Source organism: Strix uralensis, chromosome 11 (genome assembly GCF_047716275.1).
Source record: "Strix uralensis isolate ZFMK-TIS-50842 chromosome 11, bStrUra1, whole genome shotgun sequence".
In the NCBI taxonomy this organism is placed as follows: domain Eukaryota; kingdom Metazoa; phylum Chordata; class Aves; order Strigiformes; family Strigidae; genus Strix; species Strix uralensis.
The window spans coordinates 21,365,092-21,381,169 of record NC_133982.1 but is presented as its reverse complement, the minus strand read 5'-3'; the positions used below and the strand labels follow the sequence as shown (position 1 = coordinate 21,381,169).

Sequence of the window (16,078 nt, the reverse complement as noted above, 5' to 3'; positions counted from 1 at the left end):
AGTATGAAAAAACAGTTTTGGCTTAGAATGGGCTTCAAAGGTAGGAGGGAGGAGTGGGGAAAGAATTGTGTTATACAATACAATGTAAAGTCTTCTTCAAACTTTGATCTGAGTTTATAGAATTGGCAGTTAGGAAAAAATCCTAAATATCCAATTATTGGTATAAATTTGGCAAATTTGATCCCAGTTGGCAAATTGACACCAAAATAATCAAAATATAATAAAAAATGGAAAATTATGTGGTGGTGGGTTTTAGAAGAATTATTTTCAAGAATATAATTGTGCTCAGCTGGTACTAGGACTTGAAGCAAGCCTTGTGCAGTGACTGGAAATTGCTCTATTTTAGGTTTTTTTCAGAAACTATCCATTATGTGACTAGTGAATGCAGGAACCAGTGAGTCAAGTTAAAATGTACTGGTTAGGCATTGCTCCAATTGAATTATTCTGTGATCAAAATAACGTTTGCGTCCTCACATCCCACAAACTTAACTGCAGTTTAATCTCTGTGAACTCTTAATAATGATAAGAATTTCAGCGCTAGTCTGAGTAGTGATAGTGGTAATGTTCGTGTCCAAATGGAGAATTTCCCACGGTTTTGACGGCACAGACCTGTGTAACAAACAATGAAAAGAACCTTTTCTATTCATTCTGCTTCCTGTGAGCAAATACTCTATTCCTCGTTGTCTGTAACAAAATCAGTCCAAATGCAAGGTAGCTATAACAAAAATTTATTCATCACCAGCAATATTTACCCTACCTGTAATTCATTATCACCTATTTTATTCTAGTTCCGAACAGGACCTGCTGTTTGTTCTCTTCTGCACAGGATGAGAAACCAACCTGATGAAACTACCACCTTTGAGCAAAGGCGTAGGGTATATGTCACACGAAATATTTATTGTGTAGTTTAGCTCTGAAAGCATTGTTAAAAGTATTGCTCCTTATTTGCTGTTCCAAATTGAAATCATAAATGTAATTAGCTACCAGCTTTCTTTGAACAGACATCCATATATTAATGTATTAGTTACTTGTAATGAGCTGGAATTACAGTTTTTGAGAACTCTGAGCTTTCTGAGTTGCTCCTGTGCTTGATGCCAGTCCCTTCTCACCTTCTTCGTTCCCCTTTATGGTAGCATTTACAGTAAAGCCAAGAGAGGTTCATAAATTGTTATTAAGTGTGTGGGCAGCTTGTTATTTTTTTCCTAATGTTTCCAGAGAAATGTGAGGTGAAACAGATGATGAATATGCATATAGTATGGTTCTTCTGCACTACTTGCACTTCTTTCAATGCCTTTTTAATGTTTTTTTAAATTTCAGTATATTAATCTGATATGCGTGTATCAGGGCATCTTTGTCATATCAATGAAACAGTTCTTTCTCAAATATCTAATTGCAGCAGAAACCAGGAAAGGTTTTCACGCTGTTCTGTAGAAAGTACGCTGTGGAGAAAGATGTACCAACTTTCTCGAATAATGAAAGCATATAGGCTGCATTATAGTACATGAGGCAGAACAAAGCTGCTCTGACAGCCAGTTCTCTTCTGTATGGTGAGCTGTCATGTGTCAGATGAAGGATCTGCCTAGCCTGGTACACGCTCTCCCAACAGGGCCAGCCCTAAGCAGGAGCCTAGGGTATAGCAAAAATAGGGCAAGCATATACTGTACTATGTAATAATTTCTCTTTCTGGTGCTTAGCCAATAAGTCCTACTTCTCTCTTTTCCCAGGGCTGCCTGGTATCAGCGTAGAGCAAGTGAGTTCCTTCTGGCGAAGTTGATAAGCACTCAACATTGAGTACGGTGTCAAAGGTCATGCTGCCAAAGATAGGTCAGGATGTGTTTACAGGTCCTAAAACTGGAACAAGGGGGAATCTACACGGCTGTTCTTCCAAACTGAGAACACTTCAGGTGGAGGACTTGGAGGAATTCTGGAGATACAAGGCCAAATTCCAGTGTTTATGCATATCATATGTGAGAAAAGGAAGCCATAGTGGTGGTGGGGAAAAGGTCCCAGCTCAGCAATCGAGGGTGATATCAGTGGAGGAACATCACCCTGCAGTGTAACCTGGTCTGATCTGGAGGGGCAGGAAATCCTCAGAGAGGATCATTGCTGCTTTGTATTGCAGTTCTGGAACTGGCAATAATTGTAGTGCCTTTCCTTCTAGCAGCAAGGGATTGACAGCATAGGGACTGAAAACTTGGGGGAATGCAGGTATACTCTCTTCTTAGGAAAACACAGTCCTACAGTTCTTTAAAAAAGAAAAAAAGTCCCCACCTGCACTGTCAAATTTGTTAATGTGCTGGTGCCTTGTTCTAGTAACTACTGCTAGCACAGTAGTTCAGTGTGCTAGAGTAACATGGCTGCTTTTATTTGGTTTTGGAAGCTCTTGAGCTTTTTCTCTCCAAGTCTGATGTTAATGTGTCTTATATTCATGACATGGATTACTGTGAGACTTCTGAAACATTGTTTGAAAATGTGAAAGGGTTAGTGCAGAGGCAGCTCCTCTTAGAGATACACTATCTTACACATCAAAAGAACACAGATGAGAACATAGTAGAGACTGTAAAATCTCTCAGTTGGGAGGAGTTAGATAAACACTCGCCAATAACCTGCCTACGTTAAACCTTTTCCAGAATGCATGAGTCTGAGAGATAAAGGGAGCTATAAAGGGTGAAGCAGCTAGCAGGGCACCAGACCAGACTGCCCACAGCTCCTGAAGGGTCGTGGCCCAAGTTTGAAGAGGTGCTTTTAGAAGGAATCAGTATGGAGCCTGAAGAGTACAGACGGAGAGGTGAGTGATCCTCTGCTCTTGGAAATAGGTAGCATTTGCACAGAGATTAACTGTTGTAGGGCTGGGAATGGTATCCAAAATTAGGATGGGTTTATATACTCTTTATTTGCACACATGTCCTTGAGACTTAAATCTGCTGAGGCTGAGACAAAAAAAAGTATCCCAAGGTTGTGTTTAAATTAATGGATTTAGAGTCAGTGGATGACTTAAGCCTTTTTGTCTTACGTTTAAAATACTGTGGGAAAGCTGCAAAACTGTAGTTCTGTGCAGTGGCTCTTCCCTGGCTGACACCATGAAACTTCAGTGATAGTGGCACAGTTCTGGAGATGGGGAGCAAACTTTGGTCCCAGGGCTGGAGGAGATTGCCTAAAAAGTGGAGAAAAGTTGTGGAGCTGTGCAGTTGTTTTCAGAGGATGCAAAAGTGGGTCTGCTATAATGACAGGGAAGCATGGGGCATTATGAAAACTTAATTTCTGTGAAACGCAGTTTCAGTTAATCTGTAGGCGAGAAAATCTGTCTGTCCTCTCAGTAATCAAACTGTACTTGAACCATGATTGCATTTTAAAGGTACATTTGAACTATTCAGTGACAACATTGAAATAACCCTGTGAATCTGTTCTGTCCCCATGAAGCCTGTTCTGGAAGCTGTGTCCCTACATTATTAGATGGGACAAGTAGGGTGTAGGAGGAAGGTTAGTTGCTGTGGCTATCTCGGGAGCTGTGTTCCAAGCCCTGTCCAATGCTAATGACTCATACTACTAGTGTGAAGTGCTAATAGTACGAGTTAGTTTTGTGCAGTCAAAACTCAAAGCACTGGTTTGCCTCTTCCAGGGAAAGAGATGGTGGATTACATTTGCCAGTACCTGAGCAATGTGAGAGAGAGACGGGTGACTCCTGATGTACAGCCAGGTTACATGAGAGCCCACTTGCCGGATTCTGCCCCAGTGGACCCAGACAGCTGGGACAGCATCTTTGGAGATATAGAGAAGATTATTATGCCTGGGGTAAGAAATAAAGTATAATCATGACAGAAAAAAGCCATTACTACCTGGGGTGAACACCAAATCCTAGGAATGCAGAGGTTCTGCAGAACTTTTATCTAAATAAGCACCCAGAATGTAAAATAAGTCAGTCTTGTAGATGTTATGTCCACAGAAGGATTCTGGAGATTACTGTTGTGTTTCTAACTACAATTACAGGGGGCAGACTGAATGTATTTTTACAGTATTTTATACATTAAGAATAACTTGTGTTTGCTTAGAGGGGAAACAGTGATTTTCTGACACTGGTGAATTTAGCTTCACAAGGCCTCTACCAGCTGAACTGCCCTCAATTTCTGAGATGTGACAACTCAGGCACAGCAAGGTGAAACATCTCTTGCCCGGGGTCACGTACATATCTGGTCTCCTGCGGTTTCAATGTAAAGGTGTCCTTCCTGTTGTACATAAATACTGCAGATTCTGCTAAAGGAGTTCATATTACCTAATTAAAATTTATGTAAGAAGCTGTTTCAAAGTCTATTTTAAAATTTAAAATTTAAAATTATAGATGTTTGCAGAAACTTGGTCTGATGTAGCAGAGGTATTCACATTAAACATGCTTATGCTGCTGTCCCACATACAAGCTCCTTCAGGTGTATAGAGGGGAGCTATGTAACTGTAAACTGCTGTGTGTAGCTAAAGGCAAGCTGTTGTTTGACAAAATGAGCAAGAGCAACTTTCTTGCAAGGATTCCCCTTATAAGTATTTCAAGAAATATTTCTGACTCTGTTCTGTAGCATTCAAAACACCATTCTTTCCTGTTCAGAATCTTTGTCTGCCTGTTTAATTCAGATAAATGCTTTTGCTATAATTTGGAATTTATCTAATAACGACACAGTGTTATCATCTGCTAGTGCTGCACTTCTGTTGATATTATCTCTGTAGCTTTCTACTTTCAGATCTATAATTGCACATAATACGTTGGTGTGATCCTTTTCCATCACTTTAAACAGATGCTAATCACTACATCTCATGCAGAATTTTGTGACATTTTCAGACTTAACTTCTAGATAATTTTGTTCTAGGTAGTCCATTGGCAAAGTCCACACATGCATGCCTACTTTCCAGCTCTTACTTCCTGGCCTTCACTCCTTGGAGATATGTTGGCTGATGCAATTAACTGCTTGGGATTCACATGGGTAATTAATTTTTTTTCTTTTTCTTTTGTTATTTTAGGTATTCATTTCCTGTGTGTATTGTGCAGGAGCAGGTCATAGTAATTCTTTCTTGTTCTGTGAGTCAGTATAATTATTTACTTTAACCAGTTGTATGTCATTTGCATAAATGAAAAATGTCACTTGAAAAAGTAAATAAATAAATACAATATATAAAAGTAAGCATTACCCAGTAGTAAGAGGTGAATGAAGAAAATGTATCACTAGAAATGTCTGTTCTAATTCTATGGATATCCCACTGTGAGCATTGTTCCTTGTCATCTAGTCCGAGTGCCAAGACTGTTAAACAAGCACTGCAGGCAATAGAGCAGCCACCATCCATGACTGCAGGCTAGTTTGGGCTCCATTCCAGTTCTCCTGCTCCTTTGAGAGAATACATTTCCTATTTTTCCTCTTCTGAAAAGAATTGTTTGGTGGCCTGTCCCAGAATAACTGTATCCTCCTGAAGCAGCTATACAGTGCTACTTGGTTATGACTCTACATACCTCAGTAGCGTTCTGAAGCCAGCCTTCTCCCCAGTGGTGAAGTTGCCAAGATTTTTAGATGCATGTCTCCATGCAAGAAAGCAGTGGAAGCTCATAAACCTATAAAAAATGGACGGTTATGGTCCCCATGCAGTTGTATCAGATTAGCTCATTGCATACACAGAAACATCCATTTCCGTGCCCTCAGTCTCGTTTTGACAGATTTCTGTTAAGTTTGCAATGCAAACTGATTCTTTTGTAAGTGGAAAGCTGGACACTGCAGAACAGCTTTCATCTTTCTTTTGCTGCTCTTCAGAAAGTCTCCCTTTCTCTTTAGGGACCAAGAGCATGTATTTGTGTGGTGCATTGCAATTCCATGATTTTGTCTCAAATGGCTCATTGTCATTAATTTTTTTTTTAATGACTCTCAAATTATTGATAGTTCAGAAGGTCAGCACTGAGGTGATGCAGGTAATCTGGAGAGAGCATTTTAAGAGGTTTGTGAGAGTTTCTGTGAAAAAAAGCAACTGGTAATGAGCAACGTACCTCGAGCTCACCCTCAACTGCTACCTTGACATAGAAGTCTGTATTACAGAACTCACCAAACAACATAATTTTTATTACAATGGCATTGTGTTCTGGTAGGTATGGGCCATAGTATTATACAGTTAGCTGCTTATATATCCCGTGCTACAAAGCTTGTTATCTGCCTTTGTTGTGTCTAGGTGAGATTTCTCTCAAGGCAATTAAAAAGTGTTAATAACTATTAATTAAAATGTGATATGTGGTTTACTCTAAGGGTTATGCTCCTACTGTGTTTGCAGTGAATTACAGTCTGATTCTCTTTTTTGATTTTTCTAGGCCTCCAGTCCAGCCTGTACAGAACTGGAAATGAATGTGATGGATTGGTTGGCTAAAATGCTGGGCCTTCCAGATAAATTCCTGCACCACCATCCCGACAGTGTGGGCGGAGGAGTATTACAGGTAGGGGAGATCAGAGATGGCCTCATCAACATTTTGTTTTCACTCAAGTGAATTTCCCTCTGGGTGATAGTTTTTATGGAGGCAAAACCAAGATCTGCTCTGTGGCTCTGAATAGAGACAAATCCCAATTTGACATTACTTTCCCAAATTTTAGTATTAAATATAGAGGGTTATAGAATACAAATTGCTATTGCTTTTAGTCCTAATTGTGTTTGGACAAGGAACAGGTATTCTTGTGGCCTTATTAAGGATAAATGAGAGTCAGATTTGGTTTCTTCAGTCTGTTTCACATCACCAAAGTATTCACTAAAGTGATTCTTTAGTGCATAAGAAGGAATCCTTGTCACTGTCCTTCTGCCAGCAGTCCTTAGCCACACAAGAAATTATTTTTCCTTTTTCTTATGCCTACTTTGTGTCTCTGAGAATTGCCAAGATCAAGGCTTGAACCTTTACCTCCTTTCATAAGGCCTAAGCAAGTATTCTCTGGAATCAGTGCTGAGGCTCTGTGTTGTTATAAGGAGCTTTGCTCAGGTCTGTAACTTTTATGGGAGATACTACATTTTAGCTGTAGAAGAACAAAAGGAAAATGTGATTTATTTACTCCCCCCAACTTGGTTCTGCCTGTTAAAAATACACAGCAGTTAAAAGGCTTTGTTTTGTATTGCTGGCCCAGAGGGCTGCTCATCAGCTAGTGACTTTCCACTGCATCCCAGCAGAACAGTAGTAGAGATAAGAGGGGGTGGGCATCGGAGCACTTCAGTGACTTCAGTAAATCCCTGACAAAATAGCAATGGAGTAGCAATATGTTGCAGTAAATGAGCAATGTCTTTGTAGAGCACTGTGAGTGAATCAACCTTGGTTGCACTGCTAGCAGCAAGGAAAAACAAAATTCTGGAGATGAAGCTTTCTGAACCAGACACTGATGAGTCCTCACTCAATTCTCGCCTCATCGCTTATGCATCTGATCAAGTAGGTCCTTACGGTTACAAAGAAAACAAATTTGCTTTTGCTGTCTCACCCAGACCATACAATGTGAACTTGCATTTCCGTACCAAGAGACAAACACGAACATGAATGCCTCACAAACATGAACAAATCCCTCTAATGTTGCTTTCTGCAGATGGGGAAACAAAATCAGTGTGAGATGAGGTTTTGTGGGGTGCCAGCAGTCCTCAAGAGAAGTGTTTTGCATGAGTCAATTCTGCACTTCCTTCCTGTTTTCCACAAAGGCTAACTCCAGTAACTAGGTGCTGATCTCATGCTGCTTCAGCTCGTTTCTTCACAGCCTCTTTCCACTTGGAGACAGGCGTGCTCAGGGTGTTACCTCAGAGCTGCTCCTGGTTGTGGTCTTCACTCTAAACCTCTGTGCTTGTTCTTGGAGGAAACAGCTACACAGTACTGTGCCTCTGCCTGCACACCTGAACTGAACAATCATGTTCCACTGTGAAAACTGCAACATGAGAGACACTCATGCTGGTTCTCTCTTAGTACAATGAAAAGGGCTTTTTCTTGTGAGGAGTTTTGGCTGACCCAGAAGTAGGCATACTTCAGGGGGTTTTATCTTCTTACGGCAGGGAGAAGGCCAACTGAAGTTGATCCATTTCTAGAGGCTCCTTTAAGATCCGAGTTTTGATAAATGTCCCTCCAAACACAAGACGAGGATGCCTATTATTACATTTTAGAGACCCGTACCCAAATAAATGGAGCACATGTATTCCTTGGAATTACAGTGTATTATTTCTTTTAGTTGCTCACAAAGAAGAAACTTTCAGACTTGTGTTAATACATGGATTACAATAAGGACCTTATCTCTGCTTTACTTGCAACCACTGTCTTTTATAAGGCCATAACTTATCACAGCTGTTCAGCCTCAGAGCTTGCTTTCTTACTGTTTTTCTTTTTTAAAAGGCACATTCTTCTGTAGAAAAGGCCGGCTTGATTTCTCTTGTGAAGATTAAATTTCTGCCTGTGGATGAGAACTTTTCCCTCAGAGGCAAAACTCTGAAGAAAGCCATTGCCGAAGACAGAAAGAAAGGCCTAGTGCCAGTCTTTGTACGTTCAACTTTGTGGCTGGTGGTATTGACATGGTGTTGTATTCTTAATGTCAGCATGAAATAACATCTGAAACATTTCTTATTGTGTTAACATACATTACCTGAAGGTTAACAAGAATGTCTATTTTATTAAACAAAAGAATTTGAATATCATTTCAACTGTCTGTGATAGCCTCTCTACTTTTAAAGTGCTGCATCCATTTATTAAAAAAATGGTCTGCTTTATTCTAGGTTTGTGCAACTTTGGGTACAACTGGTGTCTGTGCTTTTGACAACCTCTCAGAACTGGGTCCAATTTGTAAGTGTCTTTTTTTTCTCATTTTAAACTATGAAAGCTCAGAAAAGAGAGTATGAGAATCTTTCATGCCCAAACCAAGGAGAGTAGAAACTAATCAGCTGAGTTTTTCAGATGTGTCTGATCAGTGGAGTCAGTGCAAGACTTTGCAGTGATTTCTGTAAGATTTAGATTAGAATGCTAAAATACATTCTATTTAAAATGGATGAAATTTGCCAACTGATGAATCTTCAGTGTGGTTATTCAGGGAACACAGACTGTACAGTACAGAGTGCAGTACTGTTGTGGAACGGATACATAAATATTTAACCTAGCAAAGGAGTTTTGAAGGTAGTGTTTGGTAGGACAACCTTTGGAGCCATCAGCTCAATAGGTAAATTTGACATGGTTGCAGATTCTGTTCCAGCATAAATTCTGACAAGTAGCTGCTGAAGACCTGCGACACCTTCTCTTACGGGTCAGAGTGTGGCTTCTATCTCTGGGTCCTTTTTGCTTGCCACCATGCCTTTATGCTGTGCAACTGAATTTTATCGGGGAATTTCACTTAGTAAAAAGGCAGATGAAGAAATCAAACATTGAAAAGCCTCACTCGTATGAAATATGGAATAGTGAATTTTGCCCATCTGATTTCAGCATTATGCTATATTTTGGGACTCTGGATCTACAGCTTTAGAATAAAACTGGACTGTCAATTGTTTGTCTTGCTTGCTATTTTGTTGTTAGCCTGTCCACCTCCTGCAAAAACATGCACCTAGTTTTCAGAGAGGAGAGATTAAGCATGTACTTTGATTCCTTATGTCCCTTACATAACAGTTTAAACTCCAACAGGTGATGCTGAGGGACTCTGGCTTCATATTGATGCTGCATATGCAGGAACAGCATTTGTATGTCCTGAATTTCGATTGTTCTTGGATGGAATTGAATATGCAGATTCCTTTACTTTTAACCCTTCTAAATGGATGATGGTTCATTTTGACTGCACTGGATTTTGGTGAGTAAAGGCAAAACACAGCACCAAAAGAATACCATGCAAATTGCAAAGTCTTTCTCTGCACGGTTTGGTTTTTTTTTTTTTGCTAAATACTGTTCATTCTACAATTGATAGGGTTAAGGATAAACACAAGTTACATCAAACCTTCAGTGTTAACCCTGTCTACCTCAGACATCCCAACTCAGGAGCTGCTGTTGATTTCATGGTAAGTTATTTGAGTTGATATTTTAAATTACATATAAAATATTCAACAGACTGAAATTCCTCACACTCTGGAGCGTGTTTATCTTATAGCTTATGCTTTTATGAAATAAGACCAAAGCATAAAGCCAATTAGAATGAGATCCTAGTGCAGATTAAATAATAAAACTTTGAAGCCAGCCCTGGTTATGAAAATTAATTATAAAATTTCTTTCAGATATGGAAATTGAAGTACTTAAGATTTTTACACAGATGGGGATCCAGCCTTGCCTTTTTAGTAATAGAAGGTTCATTTCTGGGCATTGTGTCACTGAAGTAATTCCTACTGATGGCATTTTGGCTGGTTTTCTTGTATCTCTGATATGTAATTAAAGAGAGAAAGGAGTACACAATGGAAACACCATGCTCTGAAACAGAAGTTGAATGAATTGCGTTTTTCTTCAGATTAAGGTATTTATAGGAGAGATAAGAGGCATTTCACTTTAGATCCATCTTACAGCACATTTCAGTACAGTAAAACAAAAGAATATTCACTGCCAATTGTTTCTGCTATGATCTCACTGTAGTCCTGAAAAGATAATTGTTTTCTTGGAATCAATAGTGCTTTTGACTGGAGAGTGAGTGTAGAGGGGTGGAAAAAAATACATCAATGCGTCCCTCTTGTGGTTAAATAGGACCCTGCAAGTAATTGTGTAGCTCCCTAGAAGTACTCCTTTACATGTTTTGTCACTCTTTTCCTTGCAGTAGGCGTTACTTCCTCTGGAAAGGTCTACCCCCATATCAACTCTCGGTGTTTTGGGAAAACGTTCAGGATGGCACTTAAATATGCAAATTACAGGAACTGAAGTGAGCACTCAGTCCTAAAGTGTAAATGGACACAAACTGATAAAGCTCTTTAAATGCAAACCAGTGTTGTTATTAGCTGGTAATTAACTAAAAATTCTAAGCACATCTAGGCCATAGATTAAGGGGAATAGCCAAAATCTTATTTTTGCAAATAATTGAAAAATATGTAGACACAGTGCTGCTTTGATGGGTATTTCCTAGGCTTAGCAGATTTTCCATAATATGAAATTATTTGTGTCAACAGAGATTTCAGACCCAAGTCTGAAGCAACAGATGTCGTGGTGTAAGGGGACACTCCTTCTGTTGTTTTTGCACTCATTGATAGACTGTTGTGTTTTCACAGCACTGGCAAATTCCACTGAGTCGTCGATTTCGTTCTTTGAAGCTGTGGTTTGTGATTCGTTCATTTGGGGTGAAAAAGCTTCAAGCTCATGTCCGACATGTATGTGAATTAACAATGCAAGCATAAATGTATTATGTTCATTTATTGGTAGCCAAGTTTAATGAATTCAGTGATGCAGTGATGAGTAGCAGAAATCCTCTCACACACGAAGCTTATATATGAACACTAAATGCTGCTGATTTTACTCTTAAGTAATCTGTAAAGATTGTGTAGACAAAACATTTCCTGTACGCTTCTTGGAAGCAAGAGGCAGTGGAAGGCGACTGGATAAGTCAATGCCTTCTGCACATTACTGAGTACTAATCTGTAGAAGCTTTCTTTGAGGCAAAGTGGCAGCTGTTTGGGAGGCAGGCAGTGATGGATGGCTGAACCCTTTGCTATGAAAATTTACAGGCTTAAGTCTTTGATGGAATGTAAATACAAGGGATCATATTGTGGATCAACGGTTGCTGCACAAGGACGCTAATCTGAGAAGGCACATTCTGTTTTCAAACCTTCTAGAAAATTCCTATGTATAGTCCAGTTAGTCTTGATCATTGCCGAGGATTTGGGCAACGAGAGATGGACTTTAAAATTCTCAGCTTTGTTGTCATTCTTCTGTTTGCTACCATTCATGCACTGGAATGATGTGTTTTAGTAAGGGAAGGAATTATTTTTAACTACTTAATTTGGTGTTTTACAGTGGGTTTGTGACAAACCAATACGTTACTACTTTTTTTCCTTAATTATAGGGTACTGAAACAGCCAAATTCTTTGAATCCTTGGTTAAAAGCGATCCACTCTTTGAAATCCCTGCCAAGAGACATCTTGGACTGGTTGTATTTCGTCTAAAGGTAAATATTGGGCCTTTTGCATGTCTCCCTGGAATGAATTGACCACAGCTGATCTCTCCCCAGATGTTAAGAACTGTGAATAAACTTTCATGTAAGATGTTTGTAATGCTGGAATTCTTACGAAGATGTTTGGATGTCACTGGAAATTCTAACTATATTTTTCTAACTATATTATTCTAACTATAGTATTTTTTTTCTTATTTGTATTTAAAACAGGGTCCCAACTGGCTGACAGAAAAACTCCTGAAAGAACTAAGCAGTTCTGGCAGGCTCTTTCTTATTCCAGCAACCATTCATGACAAATTCATAATTCGCTTTACTGTAACATCTCAGTTCACAACCAGGGAAGATATTCTGCAAGACTGGAACATCATTCAACACACTGCAGCCCAGATCGTTAGCCAGAATTATGGGTTACACTGCATCAATTCTGGTGATGGGGCAACAATCCCTAATATGATGGTTAAGCCTAGTTCTGATGCCATTAATAATGCTTCTCACCTTTATCTAGATGGAGGAAAATACAAAACACCTTCCAGAAAAATAGTAGTTCAGCCTAAGAAGTTAGCAGCGAGTCCCAGTACATGTGTGATTAGTCAACAAGTGAAAGGTCAAGGGGATCCTCTAGATCTCTGTTTTCCAGAAGGTGTCCAAGATGTTACCAAACATAAGTTAACCTCTTTTTTATTCAGTTATTTATCTGTTCAAGGCAATAAAAAGACAGCACGTTCCCTCAGCTGCAACAGCGTGCCAATGACTGGTAGTCTTGAGCAATGTAACCCCAAAGCAGCAGCCACTGACAAGAAGGAGTCTCATGCAAATGCCAGAATTCTTTCCCGGCTGCCTGAGGAGGTGATGATGTTCAAAAAAAGTGCCTTCAAAAAACTAATTAAGTTCTACAGTGTCCCAAGCTTTCCAGAGTGTAGCATTCAGTGTGGCCTTCAGCTCCCCTGTTGTCCTCTGCAAGCCATTGTTTAACAAGTAAAAGAGATTGGTGCTTAAGACCTCTCCAGGTAGAAAGAGAACCAAAGTTTGCTTATTCATATGCAATACTACATGTTATTTTGTTCAGTATGTAAGCAGTGGCAATGACCATTGAGAAAATTCCTGTGCTTTTACTGGTGGAAACCTTGTGTATTTATAGATTAAAATGTCAAATAAATCTTGTAGGCATTTAACATGAAACTAGACTGCTGTGAGGATCTGTGCGTGCAGACAATGCCAACATCAGTTCTGAACCGTGCAAAAAGAAGGGTGTAACCTCTCTAAGAGGTTTTGCTGTATTGCCCAAGTTTAAAACGGCAGCCCTGCCATTCTATCTGTGCTAGATGCTTGCTGCCTTCTTTATAGGTGTTTGCAGACACCTACAATCACCCCATCTTGAAGGTAGCATACTCAGCCAGATGGATCTTCAGTCTGACCCAGCACAACTATTCTCGAGTTACATAAAAATGAGTCTGGTTAATTAGAATAATTTCCATACCTTTATACAACATCAGCTAAACTCACAGTGGGGTGTACTGAGGCGTGTGTTACAAGGAGCAGTAAAATTTGGCCTGCCTTCCCTTCCTAGTAAGAACAGAATTATTTTATTTCATTCTGTGATATTATTTGCCTTTTTTTAAATCTTAGGGAAATCTAAGCCAACTTTATGAAGTATCTGGCCAGCCATTGCTCTATTTGCACCTAAGAGAAAAGATGGCTTAATTCTTATAAGTTGTTCTCATTCTGTGTATGTATTATTTGGTGCATAACAAATAAGAGGGCATCTCTGCTGCAATGGATCAAAGTTAATGTAAGCCTCTAATACAGACTTTTTGATTAGTTAATCTGAGACAACTGTAAGCTTCATTATTGGTCTTTTTTAATGAGTTTTGTGTTTTGACTTAGGGATGAAATTTTTACTAATGCGGTGGATCACTCTTTAATATGAATATAAATGTATTTGCATGAAGATGTCTTACATTGTATTGTACCCACTTTCACATGCTTAGGTGCACAGTATTAACATTCACAGCATTACCAATACATCCATACCCAGTAGGAAGGTAGGTAAGATTCAAAGTATGAAGAAGCCAGGCTAAAATACAAGTAGAGTTGGAGAAGTTCTGCTTTATTAAAACAATCACACTTTCACACTTTTTATTTCAGATACTGATATTTGCTAATATTAATAAATAGGATTTCTTGGTAAGGTTAGAATAACAGATGCTTTAAAAACTGAATATTATAAAACACAGATTTTTGGACATGCTCACAATTTGAAGTCATGTTTTTTTACTGAGTTATAAATGTCCTGTGTCATTTGGACATACAGCTTTTCTTTGTCATCCAGGAAATACAGGCAATCTTTGCCTGCTGGGTTGAAACCCTCCTCCACTAGTTGCACTTTATGGTACTTAAAAGTTGCTGTAACTTCAATGGCACTCTGCAAAACAGAATTACCTCTCTACTTATCAATGTCAGCATATAATGGTGGGAATTAGATTAGATTTCCTAAATTTAAGGGGAATCCTATTTAAAGAAAATCCATACAGCACAGAAGTCGAAGCCTTACTAATAGAGGTCTAAGTTGTCTGATTTACCAGATAACAACTGAACTGTGGAATATGTGGGCCAGTAATTACTCTGAATGTAAGAAGTGCTGAGGCCACAGAAACATTTTTGAAAAGCTTACCTTACTGTTCTATTTAAATAAGGTAGGAAAACACTAGTTTTCAGCTGTTAGTCAGAAAGAATCAAGGATTTTATCCAGAAAATTATTTAGTTATGTTCATGGATATAAAAAACAACAGAATTTTCCTCAGAAAAGAGCAGCAAAGCAAATGGCAGTTGGAGACTGGGGAAGGCTCACTGTACCTTACAGGGTATGGCAAGACAAACCACTGCCTTGACTGTTGTTTTGTTTGTATAACTCAAAAATTTAAAGATTGATTAAATAATTAGGCATGGTAGTATCTCTGTGTTAGTCCTCTTGAATCATCTCAGTGAATACGCAACCCTTCTCAAAGGAGCAACGTTTATTTTAAATAAATGACTTGGGAAGTACAGTGAGAGTGTCATTCTTGCAGCATTTTTTCCTAATTTAAGTTAAACTTCAGCTTAGAATTTGGCTATTTATTCACTGGTAGGATAAAAATCTAAGGCCTCTCTTGCAAAAGACAGCTCTCTTGCAAGCTTTTGTTTGTGTGGGGATCTGTATTTTGCACAAAACAGTCTGTAGAGAGAGGACACAGCTGTGTTACTGTGCTGAAGGAATCCAACAGGAAATGTATTTTCCACTATGAGATCTTCCTAATTTTATATGTTAAAATATGCCAGGTATCCTGTGGCTGCTCTCGCAAGTTGTTCCATAGGTAGTAGAAAAAAGGCAGTAAACATGTCAGAACTTCTCGCATTCCTTCAGATTGCTGAAGAAAGGTGAAAAAGGGAGGAATCAATTTTTTAAGTGACGTTCTTGCTCTTCTAGAAATTCAAGTCTATTTTGTTTGTCTCGCTCTACAGCAATTGCAGAGCTATATTCCTGTAAAAGATACAACAATCTTTATATCCAAGATACTTAATCTCAAATGTGTCTCCATTCTCCTGTTAGTATTCTTGTCATACTACATTAATATGAGCTTTGGCTGGTTTTTTAGCTAATTAATATTGCATACATTTAAATGATGGAACCTAGCAAATGTAGTTTCCGAAAAATAACCTGAAGTAGAGCTAGCTGTACTCTGCAATTGGATAGCCTCCAAATGTGAAACAAACTACACTTCTTCAGTTCCTGTTATTTTCTCTATCATTTACCAAGCCCTAGCTACATATGTCTATAGTGTTTCTTCTGATACTTTTGATTTAGCACTAAGTTTTGTTTTGTTCTCCAATGCAAAGCAAAGCCCTGTTAGGAATTAGTCTGTGCTGTGCACTGGGACAATCTGTTTTTCTTCAGTAATCCCAGGGGCTGAAGGTGTGTTAGTCCACTGGTAGATAGAGTTTTGTTTGTTCAAGTATTTCTC

At 38.9% G+C, this 16,078-nt stretch overlaps 1 protein-coding gene across 3 annotated transcripts; it reads left to right on the top strand.

Moving 5' to 3' along the window:
• The first annotated feature begins 21 nt into the window (after positions 1-21).
• HDC (histidine decarboxylase) lies at positions 22-15,124 on the top strand. 3 transcript variants are annotated; one of them, XM_074880684.1, is made up of 14 exons: positions 22-875; positions 1,725-1,750; positions 2,631-2,788; positions 3,620-3,792; positions 4,854-4,967; positions 6,329-6,451; positions 7,286-7,420; positions 8,360-8,503; positions 8,737-8,803; positions 9,629-9,791; positions 9,906-9,996; positions 11,182-11,280; positions 11,973-12,074; positions 12,291-15,124. In XM_074880684.1, exons 3-14 carry the CDS (start codon positions 2,761-2,763, stop codon positions 13,050-13,052), a joined length of 2,001 nt encoding a protein of 666 aa, XP_074736785.1. In that variant the 5' UTR covers positions 22-875; positions 1,725-1,750; positions 2,631-2,760; the 3' UTR covers positions 13,053-15,124. The 3 variants fall into 3 exon arrangements, with proteins under 3 accessions (XP_074736785.1, XP_074736784.1, XP_074736783.1); XM_074880683.1 differs by having other exon boundaries at positions 22-1,805; XM_074880682.1 differs by having other exon boundaries at positions 22-1,824.
• The last annotated feature ends 954 nt before the right edge of the window (positions 15,125-16,078 follow it).

Bases quoted from the DNA above. Each gene is read 5' to 3' on its own strand.
- HDC (XM_074880684.1), top strand. From the start codon at position 2,761: ATGGAGCCTGAAGAGTACAGACGGAGAG. The intron at 8,504-8,736 runs GTACGTTCAACT...GCTTTATTCTAG, and splicing joins AAGGCCTAGTGCCAGTCTTT to GTTTGTGCAACTTTGGGTAC. The intron at 9,997-11,181 runs GTAAGTTATTTG...GTGTTTTCACAG, and splicing joins GAGCTGCTGTTGATTTCATG to CACTGGCAAATTCCACTGAG.